This window comes from Ursus americanus, chromosome 18 (assembly GCF_024610735.1).
Source record: "Ursus americanus isolate L20-20 chromosome 18, mUrsAme1.1.p, whole genome shotgun sequence".
Classification (NCBI taxonomy): domain Eukaryota; kingdom Metazoa; phylum Chordata; class Mammalia; order Carnivora; family Ursidae; genus Ursus; species Ursus americanus.
Genome location: NC_142144.1, coordinates 36,881,054 through 36,905,748, shown reverse-complemented (window position 1 = coordinate 36,905,748; position 24,695 = coordinate 36,881,054). Strand labels below are relative to the sequence as shown.

General features: G+C 42.5%; 1 protein-coding gene across 11 annotated transcripts in view; it reads left to right on the top strand.

The window, feature by feature from the left end:
* The window catches only part of SPINK4 (serine peptidase inhibitor Kazal type 4), a 67,477-nt gene that overhangs the window by 13,436 nt on the left and 29,346 nt on the right, over positions 1 to 24,695 (top strand). For 7 of the 11 annotated variants that reach the window (XR_015727428.1, XR_015727435.1, XR_015727432.1 and 4 more), the window contains 2 exons: positions 8,697 to 8,778; positions 9,863 to 9,957. Coding sequence is in view for 2 of the 11 variants with exons in the window: in XM_045780763.2 (XP_045636719.1) it covers positions 9,930 to 9,957 (28 nt within the window). In the remaining 9 variants the exon portion in view is untranslated. Of the gene's footprint in view, positions 1 to 5,053; positions 5,190 to 8,696; positions 8,779 to 9,862; positions 9,958 to 24,695 lie in introns of all 11 variants that reach the window. The other 4 variants (XR_015727437.1, XM_045780764.2, XR_015727436.1 and 1 more) reach the window with 3 other exon arrangements.

The following is a 24,695-nucleotide window of genomic DNA, read 5'->3' as shown; positions in this document are numbered from 1 at the left end:
AGCTTGCAGCAATCAGGCGACACAGTTATGAGGTGCTGAGGAGTGTAGACAAAAAGGGAATTTGGCGGGTGTGGGTGGGTGTGTCAACAACCTCCACCACCACGTCACACTCCTCCAGCAGCTTCTGCTGTTCTCCCTCCGCATTCTCCTGCTCTGCTCTTAGGGTGCACATCACTGCTTTCTTGTACCCTGTGACTTGGCTCTCAGTCTTTCTCCACCTCACTCTCCCCCAGTCAGTGATCAGAATGAAGACAGCACATCATCCGTGTGTCCCTAACAGCGAGCACAGAACCGGCCACCAAGGAGGCATCAAAAATGGTTTATTGAGTCTTGATTTTGGCTCAGGCCATGATCTCTTGGGTTGTGAGATCGAGCCCCACGTCAGGCCCCACACTGGGCATGGAGTCTGCTTAAGATTCTTTCTCTCTCTCCCCCTCTACCCCTCCCCCCGCCTAAAAAATGGTTTACTAAGTAAAGGAATGAAAGCAAGGCTGGGAGCTCAGACTTCAGTGGTCACAGACTCACAAGCAGATAGCATATGACAGATCAGTTAGGAGTAACAATGCAGGAAATCAGTGCGGGGGTGAGAACATGGCCACAATAACACCATCCTCAGAGTCTGCTCTGGGTCGAGGCTTGTAGGCTAAGTCAGCGTATCAGGAAAGGCCCCTCCAGGCTCTTCTGTAGCTGTACACTCATTTTGGTGTTCCACATGGTTTCATCCATTCAGTTAATGTGTTTTGAATCCCTACCTGTATCATCCTCGGTAGGATACCATCTGTCTCCTCAAACAGAAAACAAACAAAACAGGACAACAAAACAGGTGTACCCATAAAAAAGTAGGAGCAATCTATGCTCTCACGGAGGTGTAGAGAGAAGGTTATAAATATTCAGGAAAAAAAAGAGGTAAATTTTATTTGGAAGAGCAAGGAAGTCTTCATGGAGTTGAGGGAGATGCATTAGGCCTGGACCTGGAATGAAGTCTGCAAATGCAGCCCTAGTATACTGTTCATCCCTACCTGCTTCCCTCCTGTCAGCACTCGCTCAGTTTGGTGTCTATGGCAGACTTTGCTAACTGGTTCTTTCACTGTTTCACTAAGCCTGGGTATAGCCACAGAATCCTTCTCAACACAGCAACACAGCTAGATGATCAGAGCAGGCACATGAGAGAAGAAAGGCATTTGCCATCACATCTTGGAAGGTGTATATGACTGAGACACACAGGGATCACCAACAGAAGGAACAGAGTGAGGACAGGCACAGTGGTGGGGAGACACTGAATGTGTACAATGAAGGCAAGTGGGCTGCTTAGGCTTGTGGGTAAGGTTTGTGAATAGGGAGCAGGGGACAATGTGGCTGAGAAAGTAGGTTGAGGAATATCTGGATTCGGCTCTTGCCAGGCTAAGGAATGTGGGTTTTGGCCTGCAGGAGGCAGAGGCAGAGGCTCGCACAACTGAGCTGTGTTCAGAAAGACAGTTTGGCAGCAGTGGACAGGGTGGACTGGGTTGGGGAGAAGCTGGAGGCGGGTAGACCAGCCAGACGACTGTCCCAGGGAACCAGCAATGGAGCTTCCTGTGAGCTCTTGCAGCACTTGGCAAAAGCATCTGTTTAACACTCACCCTACTGTCTCTCTCAGAGCTGTCTTTTGACAGCCTGACATCCCTACAAGCTGCAGGATCCTTGACATCAGGAACTGTTTGCTGCCTCTCTGGGGCCCCAGGCCTGACATGGTTCTTGGCAGGTGCTCATTATATATTTGTGAATTACTCAATAGGGCAGTGAAAAAAGGACAAGGGACGTACAGAGAAGGGCACAAATTTCCGGGATCACATCCTGTTTAGCAAGTAGTTCCTTAGGCCTAGACGTTGGTACAGCTGTCTTTTGACGTGTGTGGAGAAGTAAAAGCATGTGCAGGCAGCATGGGCAAGGAAGGAGTCACAGCTGACTCCAAGAAGCGGGGAATTGCCTTTTCCGTGTGTGTGTGTGTGTGTGTGTGTGTGTGTGTGTGTGTGTGTGTGTGTTGTAGGCTTGCAAGAGCTTTTGGCCTTTAGAGAGAGGTGGACAGACAAATGGGAGACCTCATAATCTGTACTGTCCTATGGTGCCTTAGGAAGTGTATTAAAACCCTTTTTTGGTGGCAAGTGGCAGAAGTTCAATGCAAGTGGGCCTAGAGGGAGTGGGAAGCTTTTAAGATGCATTTGGGGACCACCAGAATGAAGGATTCCAGTAATGCCAGACTCTTTCCATCTCTAAAGTCTCCTTCTCTCCACATGTCTGTCAGCCTCATTCTCACAACCTGGCTTCCCCCGCAGGCTGGAAACATGGCTGCCAGAAGCCTGGGTCTCACATCTGACAGCTCCTCAACCAGAGAATCACTAAAAGCTTCCTTTCTCATGTCCCAGTTTCAGACATCCCAGGAAAGGACTCTGATTGGCTTCTGTCAGGACCCTATCCCTGGCCTAAGACCTAATGAAGCAGCTAAGGAAGTAGGGTTATCTAAAAAGGAAAAAGCTTCCACTAACACCTCACAGTTGAAGTGGAAAAGGAGTATTTCACAGACATGGAGCTAATAATAATAATCCTGGGGTGCCTGGGTGGTTCAGTTGGTAAAACATGTGACTTTTGATCTTGGGGTTGTGAGTTCGAGCCCCGCATTGGGTGTAGAGATTACTTAAAAAAAAAAAATCTTGTCTGAGTCTGCATAAGTTAGCTCTTCTACACAACAGCCCCAATAGGTGTCACTGTTGTGGTCGTTATTACCCTTGAGAATTATTACCTCAGGAAACAAAGGCACAGAGAGGGTAAGTAATTGTCATAGATCACACAGCTAGTAAATAGAGATGGAGCTGGGATTTAAATCCATTTAATCTAGCTCCAGACCCTATATCTTCCTATTATGTTATATTGCCTATTCACAACAGAAGGAAAGAAAGCAAGGTGTTAGGCTGTGAGGAAAGAACCTTGACAATTTCTCCTGGGAAAATTCAAGGCCCAAGCTGAGGAGCCTGTAAGGAGTGATTGGTCCAATGTCATGGGAATCTAGAATAAGAAAGACCACCACCCATCTTAATCTCACTGGGGATATCTGAAAAGGAATATTTCATTTTGACTTTTTTTTTTAAGATTTTATTATTTTTTAAGTAATCTCTACACCCAGTGTGGGGCTTGAACTCCCAACCTCCAGATCAAGAGCCACACATACCACTGACTGAGCCAGCCAGGCACCCCTCATTTTGACTTCTTTTTTCTTCCATCTTTATTTACTTAAAGTAGAATTAGATAAAGCCAAGAAAAGCAAATGTGAGAACAATAAGGGCGCATTTTCACCTATTAAAAATTTAAGCCGTAGTATAATAGCCATGCTGGCAATGTGGAGAGATGGTTTGCTTCTAAATGACTGGTAACAGGATAAAGTGGTCCAACCAGTGAAAAACAATTTATTTGGCACCCAACTAGTGCTGTGTGCAAGAGATACATCTAGAATAGTGTTCGTCGGAAATACTGAAAATAGAAGAGTAGGAAAAAATAGAAAAGAAGAACAATGCCATACATGCAAATACAAGCAACAAGAAAACAAAGGTTTTGGTGTTAATATTAGACACAGTTGAATTCACAGAAAATCAGAGAATAAGATACAGGAGAAAATATTATAATGTTAAAGGCAGAGAATAGCAATGAAGATCTGTCATAAATATTTACTCACAAAATAATCTAACATCAGAATTCATAAAACAAAAACAAGAGGAAATACATGGAGAAATGGACATAAATGGAGAAAATTTTAATTCACCTCTCCTAGCCCATGACTGATCAATAAACCATACAGAAAATAAAGATATAGAAGACTTGATTTGTTAAATTAGTAACGTAGATTGAATTAAAGAGATCAAACTCCATACCTTGAAAATCTAGAATTTGCACTTTGTTAAGTATCCATGGATCATTAACAAATGACCATAAAAGGCCATAAAAAACAAACAAACAAAAACAGCTCAATACATTTCAAAAAGTAGAATGAATACAGATAACAGTCTCTTTTTACAATGCACTAAAACTAGGAAGTAACAGCAAAAACAGAAACTGTAAAGGAATAGAAAAGTTGAAAATTAAACAAAAAACAAAAAAAACCGTATCTGGATGGACTATTATTCCATGTTAAGAAGGAAGGAAATTCTGACACATGCTACAAAGAATATTACACTAAGTGAAATAAGCCAGTCACAAAAAGATAAATACTGTATGATCCGCTTATATGAAGTGTCTAGAGTAGTCAAATTAATAGAAATGAAAAGTGGAATCATCATTTCCAGGGGAAGCAGGAGGAGTGGGGAATGGGGAGTTGTTTAATGGGTATACAATTTCAGTTTTGCAAGATGAAAAAGTTTATTTTGTATATTGCACAACAATGCGAGTATACTAAACGTTACTGAACTAAACGCTTGAAAATGGTTGAGGAGATAAATTTTGTGTGATATGTATTTTAGGAAGTTCTCTTAAATAATTCTCAGAGTGTAAACTATCTTTTGAAAAAAAAAGTGATCATTCCCAAGGAAACAGTGCCAAAGACATAATCTGCAGGTGAGAATTCAGAGGGATAAATTATTTAGCCAGCTTGTGTGCCAAGCCCTGTATTAGGACCTAGAGAGACAAGAAAGGGTGGAGTTTATCTCTACTAGTTTATCTCTACCACAGAAGCAAAGGCCCAGAAAACAAAAGAAAATTCTGTTCAACCCCACCGGCTAGTTCCAAGTAAAAGGGAGAGGTGGAGGGAGTTCAGATGGCCAAAGATTAAGTTCTCTTCTCCGAAGCTGCGCGCTTCCTCACCTGGGCTTCGGATTGTGGCTTCCTCAGTAGGTAAATCATTTTACCTCTCTGAGAACTTCTTTTCTCATCTACAAAATGGAACTGATAGTGCCACCTGGTTTTCATGAGGAACAAAGGAACAAAGGAGGTGCTATTCAGCACACAGGAAATGCTGGTTTGCTGCTGGGGCATGTATTTTATAGACGAGTAAGTGTCCTCCGACTCAACTACATTACTTGCTCTCTTCAAGGGTTTTGATATGCCTGGTTCTTCCCTTCCCAAAGTTCTTCCAAGATTCTAACTACACACTTCTACATCAAGTTATCAGCTCGGTGAGGAAAGAGACAAAGTTGACTCTCCCCAGTATCTTCAGGACCTAACACGTGGTAAAAAAAAAAGGGGGGGGGGACTCGGTAGCTTCAGGCACCTCATCAAAGTCACAGGTGTCCTGGGATGCCAACCACTGTGCCATGAACACCTGGGCCTCAACAAACATTGCAGATAAACACGTCTAAACACGGTCAGCAGCAAGTCCATATATATCCTTTGGAGGTTTTCCTTCTCTCCCTGCACCTGACAGATAGCATCCTTCATGCTTAGTAACTTAGTTTATTTGTGAACAAATTCATTCATCCACGACAGATATGTCAACAATGAACAAAAATTACGCTAGAGATCTGTGTAAAATACAGTGGGAACTAGGAGGGGCAGCAAGCGTCAGCGGGCCTATCAGGGCAGGCTTCACAGAGAAGTAGCATGAGCTGGACTTTGAGTGATCTGTAGGAGAAGGACATGGAGGTTAAAGAAAGAATATACAAGGAAAGAGTAGAGCTTGGAGCCCTTGGAGTTTCTTGCAAGGCTGAGCAGCTGTTTCCCATGAGGCCATGCCCAGTGGCAGGAACACAGCAACTTTAAACTCTAGAGGGCTCTCTACACATCCTCTCACTGCCGCAGCCCTCCCGGCCTTACAGCATTGGTCAGAGCTTTCCCCTAGGGAGAACCAAGCTCTGCCAGAGTCCCATGGTTAGCAGTAATGGGACAGAGATTAGGATCTGACTGAGTTATAGTGCTAGCTTTTCTATTCTTAACTCCTAGGCTTTTATGGAGCTCTGGGGGCTGAGCTGCCTTTTAAAAGCCCACACATGGAAAGCATGGTGGGTACAACTGGCTCACCATTAGGAAAAAATTTAAGTTTAGAGTTCCAAGTCATGGCTGACATTAGAATAAATTCCAGATGGCTGAAAGATTTGAATGTAAAACATGAAATCACAAAAATAGTAAAAGAAGAAAATAGATGAATATTTATAATTTTGGAAGGGAGGGGGAGTACTGAAGACCATTCTAAGTTTAACACCAAAGGCAGATAATAAAAGAATGGCATGCATATATATATTTTTTTTTCATGCACAAAAAGACTGGCATGAAAGTAGGAATGTTAACAAAGAACTGCAATTTCAGAGTTCATGGGCGTAAGGAAAAGAGGCCCTGGGCCATTCCATGGAGTGGTTAATTGGGAAAATGCATTTGGAGTATCTGATGCAGTTAATCCCTTCCTCCTCCTCACATTTGTACTAATCAAACAGCTGCAAGAAGGATTCTCCCCAGACCAAACCAGTAGGTATGGGCTCTTGGGCCATAGGCAAAGCCTTGCCCCAGACAACAACTAACGCCCAGGGGAAGGAAATTGCTCTACTCAAAAGACAAGACAGGTCCCCTTCTTCCTTTTATACACCCCCACATCTCCAACCAACCAGCACATTCCACTCCTCCACGAAGTTACTACATGCAGGCTCAGTAAACAGGACAGACAAGAACAAGAATGCACAATTTCAAAATGAACAAATGTCTAGAATTACTAAACATTTGAGAAAAGTCAAAACAATGAAACAGGGCCATCAAAAACTATCATCAGAAAAACTAACATCCAAGAAACAGAGTTAATAACTACCGAAGAACAAGACTTCAGATTAAGCATAAATAATGTCTTTACAAGAAACGGGAAAGGATATTTCATGTATTAAAAAGAATCGACTGGTGATTTTGGAACTTTAAGAATTTGTTTTTCCAAATAAAAATTCAATGGGCTGAATCACAAAATAGATTTCAATGAAGAGTCAACAACAGAGTTAAAAGGTCAAGTGGAGAAATTCTCCTAAAATGCAATTCAAAGAAACAGAGGTAGGAGGCATAAAAGATAAATTAGAGGCAATGGCAGGTTTGGCCCATTGACTAGAGTTGGCCAACCTCTGTTCTATGGCTCTCACTTCCCTCATTTGTAAAATGAGGGCAATAATTGTGCCAACTTCAGAGGGTTATTGCGGGAATTAAATGGGGCAATGTGTCGAGTACTTTGCCCATTGCCTTGTACATAATAAGCAGCCAATAAATGCTAGTTATTATTGATCGTAGTTGTTTGGGTAGGTGCTAAGAATGAAGAAGAAAGAGGTCACTGTGTATACAGCAGGCCCAAGTCTTAAAGGGACTTAAAGGACTTCATTTTATTATTTTTATTAGTCACTTAATAAAAATACCTCATGTTGGCATAGGGAAAAAAGAAGTTAGGAAGCATAGAAAATGGATCCAGAAGTCCTGTCGTCCTGTTTAATAGGCATCCCAGAATAAAAGAGCAGAGGGAATGGAGGGGAAAAAATAAAGAAGTCATGGCCTATTTCCTAGGGGTGAAGAAAGTCATAAGCTTTCACACTGAAATGGCCCACTGAGTACCAAGAAGAATAACTGCCCCCCCAAAAAAAGACCTATACCTAGATTAATTATGATGAAATGTCAGAACACCGGGTATAAAGGAAATGCCAGGCAATTCTGTTCCATTCTCTTGCATTTGCGAGTGCATTTTTCCAGGAAGAGGATCTGAAACACGTATCCAGTTCTTAAAAGAACAACCAAAAAGGAAGTCTAAGAATTGCTGTCTTCTATGAAGGGACTCCTGCAGACAAGGAGGCTGGTTAGAAGGGGCTCAACTCTTACTTGAGGTTGTTCTGCCTCTGGTGCCTTTCCCTCTGCTCCTGTGAAAATCTTGCTGGGGAAATGGGAGGAAGGAGAGCTTTGCAGCACCGGTCACAGAGATGTGGGCCTGATCGGTATGCAAGCCCAGGTCAGGAGGGATGGAGACTTGGATCCATTCTTTCCAACTGTGTGATCCAGGCTGGTCACCTGTACTTCCTGAGCCTCTGTTTCCTGGTCAGTGAAATGGGAACACACTTGTTCTGCTTCTCAGGGTAGTTCTGAAGCTAAGATTTTTACCAAGACTCTGAGAAAGCAAGTTCTACACTAAGAGCCATTGATGCAAATGCCTTTAAGGGCTACTTGTGAAGTGACCAGGGTATGTCATTAGGGAATGGTGCAGACCATGACCTAACAAATGCGTGTGGAAGCCAAATTTGGCCCTGGGTCACCAACTTGTGACCCTGCTTTAAACAAAAATGAGGGTAATTACAGCAAAGCAGCTCTGAAAATTGATGGAAAATAAAATTTTTCTCTATCCTGTTGTGGGTTGAATTGTGTCTCCCCATCCCCCCAGATAAGTTGAAGTCCTAACCCCAAAAATCTCAGAATGTGACCTTTTTAGGAAATAAGGTCGTTGCAGATGTAATTAGTTAACATGAGGTCATAATGGGGTAAGACTCACTCCTTATAAAGAAGACAGACTTGTGAAGACACAAAGACACAGGGAGAATGGCCTGTGAAGACAGACAGAGATTAGTGATGCATCTATAAGCCAAGGAATGGCAGGATTGCTAGCTCTCATGGGAAACTAGCAGAGGGCATGGAACAGATTCTCTCTGAGTCCTCAGAAGGAAACAACCCTGCTGACGTCTTGATCTCAAACTTCTAGCCTCCAGAACGGTGAGAGACTAAATTCTTGTTTTTTTAAGCCACCCAGTTTGTGACGCACTGTTATGGCAACCCTGGGAGAAACTAATACGCTTCCCTGAAGGCAACTTTATTCTATATCAGGTATGAATTTCTGCTTCTCAGCATGAGTCAGTGGAACTCCCAGCTTAAGCCTTAGCAGGGCCAGGACTAGGGTGAGGTGCCGAGGGTCCAAAATTTCTGGAGGCCGTTCCTCTTAGGTTTCTACAAATGCTGATCTTCAGAGAGAGTGCCTCCTTGAGAGCCAGGAGCCCATCTGTGGCCATGCTGGAGTGTGTGGCAGGAGTCCTGCTTAAAGGCGTTATCTAGTATCTTCGAGTGGTCCTTTGGAGCTGATTATAAAATGTCATTTCCAGCCACTTTAGCCTAGGGCAGAGCAAACATGTATTTCTCACAATCTCAGAATACTTCCTCTTTACTTAAGGTAGAGGCTGAAGGGTAGCAGAATATGCCACCCCAAAATATGACTGCAGGAGTTCAGGACATGCCACCCCAACTTATGTTCCTTTGGTATGTTGATTATTTTAAGCTCTAGGCACTTGAAAAACAGCAAATTTAGGGAGCAGGTTTTTCTGAATTCCCCTTATCTGCCTAAATCCTCCAAAAGGAACTCAGTTGTCATAAATCCCCTCCCAGGGAGTTTCATCAACCAGGGAAGATGGACTCTCATCACAGGGGAGCAGCCTGGGAATCCACACCGCTAGACAAACTTTGTCGTACACTATTACATCTCCCGTCCTTCTAGGGGCCAATTCAACTTTCCCCAAAATCTTTTATCCTCTGAACCCTGCATCTTCCCTTCCCATTTCCCTATTAAAATGGTATTTAATCCTAAATTCTTTTTTTTTTTTAGATTTTATTTATTTATTTGAGAGAGTGAGCAAGAGAGAGAGAGAGAATGCACAGGAGCCAAGAGAGGGGCAGAGAAGCAGTCTCCCCACTGAGCAGGGAGCCTGACATGGGACTTGATCCCAGGACCCCTGGAGCATGACCTGAGTGGAAGGCAGATACTTAACCGACTGAGGCACCCAGGCACCCTTAATCCTGAATTCTAAGCCATCTTGGGGAATCATTAATTTTTCCAGGGGTATCTCCCCTGTATATATGAGGTATATATATTAATAAACTTCAGTTTGCTTTCCTCTTATTAATCTGTGCTTTATTACAGGAGTCTCAGCCAACTCAGAAGGACAGAGAGAAAATTATGAGGATGGGATCGCTGAAACCCTACCCAGATGGAATCCTGGGAAAACTGTCAGAAGGGTGAGAGTTCTTATTAAAATCAGCTCTCCTGGATCTCTGTCTGTAGTGCCCAATTGAGAGAGGAGGGTAAAATATCATGTTGTCCTTTCATCTTCAAATTCAGATTCGTAGGAGAAAAACATTTGTAAGAATGAATTCTTTGAACTGTGACTCTTATGAATTTGGTTTTTGGGATACCCTTGGGTTATTTATCCTTTCCCTCCCAGGGACAACTATTGCTTTCCTGTTTGTCTCGTTTCATGTCCTGAGAACTTGGCTGGGCATGCAGGTTGTTGGTTCTCATGGGAGCAAGTGAGTAGTTCTGGATCTTAGCCGGGTTGCATCTTTTGCACCCTCTTTAGGGATCACACCTGTATCCATGTGAAGTCACAAAAGGCTTATTAGTTTTGGTGGTTGTTGTTTTATTTTTTAAATTATTTATTATGTTAGTAGTTTTGGTTTTGAACCGCTTGAAAAGTATACCTTTGGTTTAAAAGAAAAAGGAAAAAAAATCTTTTTTAAAGATTTATTCATTTATTTTAGGGAGAAACGGGGAGGGGCAGAGGGAGAGGAAGAAAGAGAATCCCAAGTAGACTCCCTCCTGAGCAGGGAGCCCAAGAACACCAAGCTGGATCCCATGACCCTGAGATCACGACTCTAGCTAAAATCAAGAGTCCAACGCTCAAACGACTGAGCTACCCAGGCACCCCAGGAAAAAAATAATTTAAGAAAGAAGTTTAATACTGCCAGAAATAGTTAACTATTTGTTCTAGCCGACAGTAAGATATTGAAAGGATTTTTAAAAAGATTTTATTTATTTATCTGACGAAGAGAAAGAGAGACAGAGCACAAGCAGGGGGAGGGACAGAGGGAAAGGGAGAAGCAGGCTCCCCACTGAGCAGGGAACCCGATGCCGGGCTCAATCCCAGGACCCCAAGATCACGACCTGAGCTGAAGGCAGCCACTTAACCAACTGAGCCACCCAGGCGCCCCTGAAAGGACTTCTTAAAGACCTGTATGGTCAGAAAATTGGCCTAATTAGAAGCCGATACTCAGAGCCTGATAGAAGCTGTTTTTCCTTGATCCTGTTCCTCCTGTGGGGAATTCTCAGTCAACCGAAACCCTCTTCTCAAACGCCTACTGTCTACATGCTCCACCAACTCTTATCTACTTCCTTCATGTTGGCATGATTTTGCTGAGGATAAATTTGGAACTCCATTGGTTTCTTTGGAAAACTTAAGATTTCCCCAAATTGGCTCCTTTAAGACCTCTTCCTTCCCATTTCTTCTGTTCCTTCTTCCTTTTGCCACTTTCAATCTTCCATTCAGTTTCCTTGAATTTTTTGACAGGTTCCCCTGCAAACTCCAATCTCCTCTGTCCACCCTGCCCACTTCTCCCTTCCCACTTGAGCTTTCAGCTCCCTAGGGTCACTTGAACTTTAGACCCCTAGTCTCCATCGGGGGCTGTTGAGGGACCCAGAGACCAACAGAGGCTGAAAAGGAAAAAGGAGCTTTTGGAAACTGGGTAAGTGAAAATCTTAAAAGTCCTCTCCACAAATATAAGTAAAAAATTTTAGCCATCTGAGTAGGCAATCTTAACATACTCATCTGCCAGGAACACAATTTGGATCCAACTGTTCTTTTATAAACTAGCAAGTTTTGTATTAATGTACCCAACATATGGCTAAAATTTTAATAAAACCTATAAGATTTCTATGTTTGTCTGTATGTTTGTATATGTCTATATACATATGTTAATATATGTGGTATTTTTCTACCTCTGGGTGATATTGTCAAAATTAATTGTGAAAGAGCTCTATTTAATTGGCTTAAAGAAAAGGAAGTGCTTATGTAAATTAAACATTCTCTCAGAGCAATATAAAAACTAACCCAAATGTTTTTCAATTTCATGTGACTTGAGTAGTTGTTTTTTTTTTAATATTTTATTTATTTGTCAGAGAGAGAGAGAGCACAAGCAGGGGGAGCGGTAGGCAGAGGGAGAAGTAGGCTCCCTGCTGAACAAAGAGCCCAATGCAGGACTTGATCCCAGGACCCCGGGATCATGACCTGAATTGAAGGCAGACACTTAACCGACTGAGCCACCCAGGCACCCCTTGAGTAGTCTTTGATAAACAAAGCCAACATATAAATAACATAGAATAACTGGTTGTTCCAGAATGAAAAAGAGAAGGATAAAAAAAAAAGAAAGAAAAAGAGAAGAATAAAGGACAAAAACTAGATAGATATAGAAAGTTGGAGAGAGAGAGTAAGAGAATGAGACAGAGAGAAGCTCATCTCATGTGGTCAAACTGGCTGAAATGGAATGAATTTGTTAAAAGGGTTTTAGAAATAATCTTTAGTATCAAGAGTGTGCCTAAACATAACTAAAATTTAATTTTCTTTCATCTGTTAAAAGGAAAAAGTTCTCTTGGTTTATTGGTGTACTCTTCCTAAAAAATTGAGATATAATTGACATATAACACGAAGTTAGTTTCAGATGTGCAACATAGTGATTATATGTCTAATATAATATATATAATTATAATATAATTATAATAATATATATTATATATAATACATATAGTATAATATATTAATATATCATATATTATATGTCTATATTGAGAAATAATCACCACAATGAGTCTGGTTAACATCCATAAGTACACAGTTACATTTTTTTCCCCTTGTAATAAGAATTTTTAAGATTTATTTCACTCACCTTTCACCCCCACCCCCGACAACACTAAACTCTGTTCTCTATATGTATGAGCTTGGGTGGGGTTGTTTTTCATTTTTTAGATTGCACATGTAAGTGAAATGATATGGCATTTGTCTTGCTCTGTCTGACTTGTTTAATGCCCTCAAAGTCCGTCCATGTTGTTGTAAATAGCAAGAACTCTAATAAGATTCTATGGCCAAATAATATTCTATTGGAAAAATAATATATATATATACATATATATGTATATGTATGTATATATATATATGTATGTATATATATATATACACACACACACATACATATACACCACGTTTTCTTTATCCGTTTATCCAACAGCGGACACTTAGGTTGCTTTCATGTCTTGGCTACTGTAAATAATATTGCAGTGAACGTGGAGGTGCATATGTCTTTTTGCATTCGTGTTTCTGTTTCCTTTGGATAAATACCCAGAAGTGGAATTGCTAAATCATACTGTAGTTCTATTTTTAATTTTTTGAGGAACCTCCATACTCTTCCATAGTGGCTGCAAAAATGTACATTCCCACCAGCAGTGCACGAGGGCTCCCTTTTCTCACATCCTCCCCGACACTTGTTTCTTCACTTTTTGGTAATAGCTATTCTAACAGGTATGAGGTAATATCTCATTGTACTTTGTTTTTCTTTTTTTAAGATTTTATTATTATTTATTTACTTGACACAGAGAGAGAGAGAAAGAGCACAAGCATGGGGAGCAGCAGGCAGAGGGAGAGGGAGAAGCAGACTCCCCACTGAGCAAGGAGCCCACTGTGGGGTTCAATCCCAGGACCCTGGGATCATAACCTGAGATGAAGGCAGATGCTCAACCCACTGAGCCAACCCAAGCGTCCCTCGTTGTGGTTTTGATTTAAACTTCCCTGATTAGTGGTGTTGAGCACCTTTTCCTGTACCTGTTGGCCATCTGTATTTCTTCTTTGGAAAAATGTTATTTAGATTCTGTGCCTATTTTTTATCAGATTGTTTGGGTATTTTTGGTGCTGAGTTATATGAGTTCTTTGTATATTTTGGGTATTTACCCCTTATCAGACATATAATATGCAAATATTTTCTCTCATTCAGTAGGTTGCCTTTTAATTGTGTTGATGGTTTCCTTTGCTGTGCAGGGGCTTTTGAGTTTAATCCCATTTGTTTATTCATGCTTTTGTTGCCTTTGCTTTTAGGGTCAAATCTTAAAAAAAAAAAAAAAAAAATCACCAAGACCCGTGTCAGGGAACTTACTGCCTATGTTTTCTTCTAGGAGTTTTATGGTTTCAGGTCTTACATTCAAGTCTTTAATCCATTTTTATTTCATTTTTGTACATGGTGTAAGATAGTGGTCCTGTTTTATTGGCCTGCACTTGATAAGAGATTGTGAAAGGTTTTTCTTTACCTTTTAAATAATCTGTCTAGAAAACAAAGGTTCTGTGTTTAATCAAAATAATTTCCCATGCTTGAGCAAGGAACCTGCTTGTCCCTCTCCCTATGCCCCTCCCCCAGTTGGTGCTCCCTCTCTCTCTCTCCCAAATGAATAAATAAAATCTTAAAAAAAAAAAAAGGCAGCAAGTGATGACCCAGTGCAAGTGCTTTTCAAACTGTAATATGCACAGAGAAAAACTTAGGTATCTTCTCCAAATGCAGATTCAGACTCAGAGGATCTGGGGTAGGCCTGAGAGTCTATGTCTAACAAGCTCTTAGGTGAGGCTTCTCGCCCTGGACCTTTGAATAATAGGGACCTAGGAGATCTTTGCAGGTACTGGGGAGAGAAATGAGGGAAGAGGAGAAAGGTAAGCTGAGACCAGAGAGAAGAGGATTTCTGAAAATGGGAAACAAGTTATGTAGAGGCTCCATCTTCAAGCAGGTTAGTAACAATTAAAAAAAGCCAGGAACTGTGCATGCATTATTTCATTTAATTCCTACAACTTTATATAAGGGGAATTTTAATCCTTATTTTACAGTTGAGAAAATCAGTGGAAGCTCAGAAAAGTTAAGGGAAAGTCACACAACACGTAAGTGGCAGGGATTGGATTGGGACTCAGGCTTTTCAGAGGCCAGAGCCCATATTTCTTTCTAAGCATCTTACTAAAATTCTGGGGAAGCAAATTCCTTTTGCTGAGTTCTTCCTTCTCACCCAGGAAATACTGGTCAGGGGAGGAGGAGGAGGAGGCCCTAAGGAACCAGCCCCACCTGTTCGGCTCAGCTCTTATTGATGGTCAAGGCTTTCAGTGGCTGCTAAGCTTTGTTTTCAAACACTGGGGCCCCAGGGGGTGGGAAGCGGGAGGGGTACAGGTGGGATGTTTACAAGTTTTGTTGGACAATTTCCACTTTGTAAGCCTAGTCTCCTCCCTGAAAGTCGCCACGGTCCAGAGCAGCAGGAACATGTCTTGGGAAGTGGGAGCTACAGAGGTGAGAGCAAATGCTGTTCTGGCTCTGACCCAGGACCCTTGCTTTCTCCCCGGATGCCAGAGGCCTTTGAGGGACTACTAAAACACAACAGTTTGGCTCAGCAATTGGCTAACTGGCAAGTGCAAGGCCCCAGTGAGGACCCTCATTTCCTCCCAAGATAGGAGATAAGTGAGCACTTTGTGTCTCCACAAAAGGTAGGCCCCTTGGAGCAGAGCCTCTTTGATAGGCCCCCTCTGCTGGTGTTGTTGCCTGGGGCTCTAGTGTAAATCTGAGCCATTTCTGTCTCCAGTTTCCCGCATGTGATTAGACTTTGTCTAATTTCACCACCATGGGAAGCTGGGGAAGGTGCTTGCACAGTAAATCTTTGATTGGGAAGGTGTCTCTATCATTTGAAAGGATGTTGTAAAGGAGAGAGAGGACTAAGTGACCTGTGTACTCAGGGAATGATGCGGACGAACAGCTCAGGCTGCAGGAATGGGAAAAGCCTGGGATCCCAGAGGAGGCACTGGGGGAAGTACTGGGGGAGAAAATCATGGAGGCACATCAGGAATGCCAGTCTGGTTGCAGAAAAACATGAAAGAACTTCCCGGGAAGAAGAGAAACCAGGACACATGATGTAGTTGCCTTTCCTCTCCAGAGGACAAGCTGTGTTCGTTTTAACATTAGCTCCACGGGTATGCCAAGGCTATTGGACGCACTGGTTTCAGGTCTGGGATCCAGCTACAGCAGCAACACCAGAGGTGGGAAGAGAGGGGCCAGAGGGGACAGCCTTCTCATTGAAGAATGCCCAGAGGCATCCTAGTGTGGAGTGTCTGAAGAGGAAGGACTTAATAGCATCTACTCTGGCTGAGCACAAATCATCTTCTAGCTTCAATCCCTCAGGAACGTCTTCTATTCCCAGGATCCCACTTTCCCCTCCTTTCTGAGACAGTACCAACATTTCCAAGGCAGTGAAAAAAAAAATAGGCTACCAGATGGGCCGCAACATGGAATGGTATTGGATATCCCAAATCACCCTCACTCTGGCTGGTCTGGTCCCAAAGCAGAGGAAAACCAGGAAAACCCTCTCTGGAGCCCATGGCCTCCACCATCTCCCAGCCACCACCATCTTCGGGGCCAGGCTACTCCAAATGGTTAACAATACTTGCTGGGGCGCCTGGGTGGCTCAGTCGTTAAGCGTCTGCCTTCGGCTCAGGGCGTGATCCCGGCATTCTGGGATCGAGCCCCACATCAGGCTCCTCTGCTGGGAGCCTGCTTCTTCCTCTCCCACTCCCTCTGCTTGTGTTCCCTCTCTCGCTGGCTGTCTCTCTCTCTCAAATAAATAAAATCTTAAACACACACACACACACACACACACACACACCAATACTTGCTGCCTCCACTTTCTTGATTATCATTCTCCCAGAACTCTGTAGTCTAGTTTCTGCCCCACTCTACCCTACCCCACTGAAACCACTTCTACCAATGACATCAGCAGATAGGACCAGGGACCACTTCTTGGTTCTTACTTTTACTCTGAGCCATTTGACTTTTGATTATAATCCTTTCTTCTTGGAAATCTCAACTCTGGGGGTTCTTAACCAGGGCTCCATGAGTCCTTAGACTGTCTTCAGGAAAAAACAACATGCAGTCCTTGGAATCATTATACAAAGAGTTGTACAGATGTGCATCTTTTTAGGGGGATGGTCCAGGACGTTCATTGCATTCTCAAAGGAATCAGTGAATTGCCAATGTTAAGAACCAATGCCTTTCACATCTGTGCTGGCTAGGATTAGGTTCTTCCAGGAATGATCCAAAATAACAATGGTTGATTAGTCTTTCATATATACACAGGTAAGTTGCCAGAGCAGGGATGGTGGCTCTCACCTAGGAAGTTCTCAGGGACTCAGACTCTTTCTAGCTTGGCTCTGCCAACCCCAGGATATAGCCCACAACTTCATAGTCCAAGATGATGTCATCTATGCTCCAAGCAGCATGGTAGGGTGAGGGACAAAGAAAGTGTGAAGGATATGCTCCTCCTGTCTCTCAAAGATTCCTGGGAGCTAGTTTGTGACATTTCTATTACATTATTGGCCCAAACTTAGTCACATGGTAATATCTGTCTGCAGAGAGGCTGGGAGATGTCCTTATTCTGGGCAGTCATGTGCCAAGCTGAAGATCCTATAACCATGGATGAAGGGTAGAATAGATATTGGAGGATAGCTATCAGCACCTGTCATACCTTCCAGGACACTTCCAAGGATGGATCCTGTTGACTGGTTCACCCTTTCCACTTCCTTCTAGAACATTACAGCTGGGAAGCTACACTTCCTAGACTTCCTTGCAGCTGGCATTCCACATGTGATTTAGGAACTGCCATTTAAATGAAATTACATGGGACTTAATCCTAGAACGAAGAGGAGAGTAGCAGCAGGTGAGGCATCAATTTTGCTGGTGTGGAGGGAGGCCGACTGATTTCACGATCACCAGCTTCCTAGTTCAGCAGCTTCCAGTAGCACTAGTGTTTTTGTGGCTTCTTTCTTAATCATGATGGCAGAGGCATGGTGATTCTGAACGTTTACAGGTATCTCTGGAAGCTCCATTTTAGTCTACTCCTCCACTCCTTGCAGCAAGGCTCTAAGCCAGAACTTCTCAAGCTTTAATGTTCATGTGAATGACCCGAGGATACAGGTAAAGGGTAGATATGGAGTCAGAGCTCAAGATTTTGCATTTCTAACAAGGTCCTGGGTAGTGTCTGATGGTTAGGATAGGTTTTTGAGTTGCTCAGTCCTAGGGTGTCCTCTGCTCGCCTGTACCTGTTCATAAATTCCTTTCTGCTTTACCTAGTGATGGTCTCTGGTTACCCAAATTCTGTTTCTGTTTCCTCCTTCTCTCTTAAGGGGTCTTCTTCCTGTGTTTGTCCCTTAATATTGGCATAACCCATGACTCTGGCTTAGGATCATTCTACAGACTTTCCCTGGATGATCTCCTCCATCCTCTGGCCTTCAAACACTACCTGTATGCCTCTCAAATCCCTACCTCCAATCCGTACTGTCTCCTTTGCTCCAGACTTGCAGTAGCCACAGCTGACCAGAACTGAGTTCTACAGATGAGCGGGGCAGGAAAGAAAGCTGCTGTGGTCAAATAAGTTTGAGAAATACTGTGTTAAATAAAATGAAATTTATGTCTTTGCTGAGTTATTTCCAGAACTGTTAATGTGCTAAAATGCATTGCAAATTTCCAAGAGGGGGCATGTAATACCCAATACTTCTTAAAATTATTTGACACCTGTATTGAATACAATCTGTTTTCTCAGTTTCTGTTACCGCTGCCTGAGTCCTGGAGCTCTAACCTTTTGCTTTTCTTGAACTGTAGCCAACAGTGTAGTTCTGTGGCCCACCAGCTGCTCCTCCGTGCATCTTACATTGTTTCCTGTCCCTCCCTGCCTCACTTCTTTTACATCATTCTTGAGGCTTAGGGTCTGCACCTTCATAAAAGGCATCACCATATAATGCTTGCCTCCGGCTCTGTTTCCCAGGGAATCTGAGCTAATACAGCCTTCCACCGTCTACCCCCTCCCCTTCTCCCTGGAATATTAATATCTCCTGGAAATCAGGTTCCTAGAACACTCTTTGGAAGTCCTGTTGGTCATCTTTCCCTATATATCTAGCATCTGAGACTCAGCATATCTAAGACCTAATCAATTCCTTTTCTTTTTTATCTGTCCCTTTTCTGGTCTTATCTGTTTTAGCAACTGGCACCGTATTTGCCCATCACCCAAGCTACCCGGGTGTCATTCTTTGTTTTGTTTTGAAGATCTAATTGGCTTTATTAAGCAATCTCTTTCATCCGGTTTCATCCATCCTTCTCTTTCCTCTTTTCTTCTCATCTGACTAATTAACAATTATTCTTTTTTTTTTTATTTTAAAGATGTATTTATTTTAGAGGTGGGGAGGGGCAGGGGAGAGAAGAGAGTCTTTTTTTTTTTTTTAAGATTTTATTTATTTGACAGAGTGTGCATATGAGCAAGGGGAGGGGCAGAGGGGGAGGAAGAAGCAGACTCCCCGCTGAGCAGAGCACGTCTCAGGGCTTGATCCCAGGACCCCAAGATCAGACCCCAAGATCGGACCCGAGATCATGACCTGAGCCAAAGTCAGACACTTAACTGACTGTGCCACCCAGATGCCCCAACAATTATTCATTCTTAAAGAGGTAGTGTAGGTACCATCTTCTTACCCCGTCTCCTTGGTCATCTGAGTGATGTACCACTCTGCCGAGCTCTCATAGTCCCCTAAACCTGTCTCTCTCTCTCTCTTTTTTTTTTTTTTTTTTTAAGATTTTATTTATTCATTTGACAGAGAGACAACCAGCCAGCGAGAGAGGGAACACAAGCAGGCGGAGTGGGAGAGGGAGAAGCAGGCTCCCAGCGGAGCAGGGAGCCCGATGCAGGGCTCGATCCTAGGACCCCAGGATCACACCCTGAGCCAAAGGCAGACGCTTAACGACTAAGCCATCCAGGCGCCCCTAAACCTGTCTCTCTTAATAGCATTTATCATACTTTATGGTAATTTCTTCCTTCCTTCCTCTGTCCTTCCTTTCTTTTTTTTTTTTAATGTGTTTTTAAATGTATCTATTTACCCCTGCTCCCACCTTTGGTGTCTCACTCAATTTTTAAATTCCTGGCACCCAGGATAGAGAACTAACTGATTAATTGATAGATAGGAATGAATGAGGTAAGTGGGAGAGATTGAATTAAAATTTGTAAATGTTCCAGGGAGGAGAAACAATTCCCCCTCTACTTTTCTGCATTCTTGGCTGAGACCCCTGCAATAATAGACAGGTTAGGTTTGCCTGGCTGGTTTAGTCTGTAGAGCATGCAACTCTTGATCTCAGGGTCATGAGTTTGAGCCCCATGTCTGGTGTAGAGCCTACTTTAAAAAAAGAGAGAAAAAACAGATTAACAAAAGAAAAACAAACAGAACTTTATTAACATGTATACCTCATATATACATGGGAGATACCCAGGGGGAAATGAGTAAGCTCCTGAGGTGGCTTAGGATTTGGGACTAAATGCCATCTTAACTGGGACAAGGGAGGGAGGATGCAGACCTGGTAGGGGAGAGGACATGATTTTTACCAAAGATGAATGGGTCTTTAGAAGAACAGGTATGAGAGATATGATGTTTTGTGACAAAGTTGTCCTGAGTGTGCTGTTAACTTCTAGTCTTCTCTCTTATGACAAGAGTCAATCTTCCCTTGTTTATGAAATTCCTGGGGTGGGGATTTATGACAGTTGGGTTCCTTTTGGAGGCATCTGTCTTTAGACAGACAAGGGAAATTCAGAAAACACTCTCCCTGCATTTGCTGTTTTTCAAGTGTCAACAGCTCAAAACAATCATTACACCAAAGCACCATATTTTGGGGTAACGTGTCCTGAAGTCCTGTAATCGTATTTTGGCATAGCACATTCTGCTACCCTTCATTCCCCACCTTTAAAAATTCTTCAAGAAGTTTCACAGTCTAGGGTCGCCTGGGTGGTTCAGTCGGTTAAGTGTCTGCCTTTGGAGCGAGTCATGATCCCAGGGTCCTGGGATCGAGCCCCACATTGGGCTCCCTGCTCAGCGGGGAGTCTGCTTCTCCCTCTGTTCTCCCCCCCCCATTTATGCACACTCTCTATCACAAAAATAAACAAATAAAATCTTTTTCAAAAATTGCTTTGCTGGAACTTTAATAAGGAATCTCAGAATTTTAAAAAATTCTTTTAAAAAAGCCTCTCAAGGCTTGGAAGTCACACCAGAACTTACTATCAGACTTCACATGAATTTCTATACATTTGGACAAATTCTTCTGTGTTTGAGGTCCCAAAAATATCCTGAGGGGACTGAGTCTGCCAGGACTCACCTGGTAAGATAGGAAACCCTTAAACCAAGGTGCCAGATGGGTTCCCAAAAGGGGGCTTAATAAACATTGGCCCTTTAAAGTCAACTTACTTCCTTAAAGCTATCTGGTTATATCTTAATCTGTGCTCATCACTCTCAAATATGACATTCCAGTCAAAGCCTTGGTAAAATAACCAATATTTCCAGTTGTGTCCCTGTCACAAGATTCTTACTGAACTTAGGCAAATAGGTATATTGCTGTGAAAATAAGAACACTCAAGAGTTTCTGAATTCTGGCAGGATCAGGTAGGGAGAAAAGATTAATGCTTCAATTCCTTTGCCATGAGTATACTTTGCCAACTTGCAGCCAGTCACGGATCACTTAAGAAAAAAGAGGAGAAGTCTTCTTAAATCTGGAAAACAAACCAGTGATAAAAATTATAATCATCTTCATCAGTTTATTCAGCCCCATGTAATTAATTCTTGTTTTGCTTGGTCCTGAGTTAGCAGTTTTATGAATTGTTTTATTTTTTCATTCGAGTTCTGGGAGTTCTAACCCTTAAAGTTACAAGAAACCTGCAATCTAGAGGAGTTGTCAGAGTCCCTTCCATGAATGATTTATGGATAAAGATAAAGCATTTTTGGATCATAGCTGCTTGCAAAAGCTTTTAGAAAAAATATCAGAATAAAAGAATAACTGACTGACCAAAGACTTAAAAATGGTCATGATTAAAGATCTGATGATAGTTCACTTAAACACAATTGACAAGGTAATTTGATGATCTCTGCAGCATACAACATTTTAAGATGATAACTGGAGTTGTGACTGATGACATTATACCGGGATGTATCAGATTTTGGGAATTTCATACAATTTCTACAACGCTTATATTAATAATATATGGCCATACAAATATAACCTAAGAAGGTGACACATAGCTTATTTGACAGTCCTTCCCATGTAATTTAACATGTCAGATAAACCTAGTCTCTTTTTTTATAAGAAGAGACAACAAATCTTTTGAGATGTTCCAGAAATCCTGTAGAATAATTAAGTGATAATTAAAGATTTAGACAATATGACTATTTCAAAGACAAATACAGAAAATTACATAGTTTTAAAAAACCTTAGCTCTTTAATAAAGAACTATTAGAAACTTTAAAATAGAGTTTTCTTAAGTAATCAAAGACCTAATAAAGATAACATGAAGCATGGGAAATTATTTTTTTTATTTATTTTTTAATTTTTTTTAGAGAGCAAGAGAGCACGATCTGGGGGCAGAGAGAGGGGGAGAGAGAGAATCTTTTTTTTTTTTAAGATTATTTATTTATTTATTTGTCAGAGAGAGAGAGAGAGCACAAGCAGGGGAGCGGCAGGCAGAGGGAGAAGCAGGCTTCCCGCCAAGCAGGGAGCATGAAGCAGGGCTCGATCCCAGGACCCTGAGATCATGCCTGAGCCAAAGGCAGGCACTTATCTGATTGAGCCACCCAGGCGTCCCAGCAATAATTTTTGTGCTTGGAATTTTGAAGAGATAGAGATGAGAGAGGAAGAGCTATCTTAACTTCTCTCCCGCTGATTGGTCCAATGACATATAGCTCTGAGGTTTTCTTGACAGCTGTATTTTCCTCACTGTGGAGAACTAACAAGCAGGAGAAACTGGTCTGATGAAAGAGAACAAAAGATGAGGAGCCTCCTGGGACATCTGAGTTTCTGGCTCTGCTCCATTCCTGAGGCCAGGCTGTAATCTAGTCCCTGTCTCTGTGACAGTCCCCGTATCATTATAATTAACTTTCTCCTTGATAGTGCAGGTGGATGTTGTTATTTACAATCCAAAAAAGCTAAGGAATAATATGAACTTTCTTCTCAGTTACATTTATTCATTCAAGTGCATTCTTCTGGTGCAACTACTATGTTCGGGTACCATGCAAGGTGCTGGAGATCCAATGATGAATAGGAGAGACATAATATCTACCCTCAGGGACCTTGTATTTGGAGGGGGGATAAAAGGCTGGGGCAGGGTAGACCTGGAACAAGTACTATACGATACTAAACCTGATAAAATCCAGGTTTATGAGAACTTATAACAAGATTATGAGAACATACAAGCTGAGAACTGAAGGAATGAACAGGAGTTGAGTGGAAGGAGTTGGGAATTAAGATGTAAAGAACGGAGAACATCCCAGTCCAGAAGAAGGGCATGCATGATAACTCTATCATGAAGTCAGCATCCTCTGGAGAGAAAGCAGCACTTCAGTTAAGGGTCCTGGTTTCTCACCTACCCCTACTTTGGGCCCCCAGCTAATACACTGGTAAGAAGACTCTTTCCTTTTGCCTGAAAGCAGCCCAGCAGGCACCACCCCCTCTTGTCCAGACTCTTCTATTCCTTGTCGAGATATTGCAAGCGGAGAAACACAGAATGCTGCCTTTCATTCATTCCCCTTTTGGTGGAGAATTGCTAGATTTCATCCTAATAGCCATTATCCTCACCTTTCTTACTCCTATGTTGGGAGCAGCAATGTGGCTGGCTAATAAAACCACATTTCCCAACCTTCCTTGCAGATGGGGATGGCTAATGAGAAGTCAGTGGAAGTGATTGGGTAGGGTTTTTAGAAGGCTGCTTAAAGGGGTTCACTTAGCTAGCAAGTACCCATTTGTCCTTTCCCCTGTTCTTGCTTATTTATCTCTGGGACATGAACTTGATGGGTAGAGCTCCAGCAGTCATTTTCATCTGTTAGTTGAAGTCCAGTGCTAAGGATGGCAGAGCAGAAGACAGGATTCCAGCTTCTGAGACTGTAGAGTCCCCATCCAAGCCTGGCCTGCCTGAAGACGGTTTATCCTGTGAGAGGAAAATAAGCCTCTGTCTTATTTAGGCCACTGTTGTTTTGGATCTCTCTTACTAATGGCTGGACAAAAGTCCTCATTGGTGTAACCCTAAAAGCCCTCTCATAACTCAGTTTCTCTTCACTAAGTAGTCCTCAAGTCATTCATCCAATCATTTATTCATTCACTCACTCAAACACTCTGATTGAAGATAACTGTCCCATATTCTGATATCAGATGAGATTATGTGGGTATAAAAGGGTGTTGTAAATACCAAAGCATTAAGCACATATTAAATTGTGTCTGCATTGGACTTTACTGGAGCAAGGAATAAATATTTACTGTGTGAAGCCACTGAGATTATGAAGTTATATATTATTATATATAGCATAGCATTCCCAGACTGGCACATCTTTGATGGAGCCCCTCTTCTCTATGATGAGTTAGACTTTTTTTTTTTAGATTTATTTATTTATTTGAGAGAGAGTGTGTGCGCACGCGTGCACACCACAGTGGGGGAGGGACAGAGGAAGACGGAGAGGGTCTTAAGCAGACCCTGCTCAGGACTCAGTCTCAAGATCCTGAGATCAGGGCCTGAGCTGAAACCAAGAGCCAGATGCTTAAGTGACTCCGCCACCAGGTGCCCCTCTGATGAGTTAGACCTGATCTCCTCTAGCACTGTCTCTGCCCTTTGACCCTGACAAAGACCCAAACTACAAAGGGGTAGTACAGCTTTGTGATTAGGAACACAGGCCTTAAATCCAGTCATAGCTGAGTCTGAACCCCAGATCCCACCCCCCAGACAGACCCAAGCAGGTTTGTCTGTTTGAGCCTATTTCCACATGTGTAAAATAGAGATGGTATCCAGTCAAAATGCCATTGTAGGGGGGGCGCTGGGGTGGCACAGTTGTTGAGCGTCTGCCTTCAGCTCAGGGCGT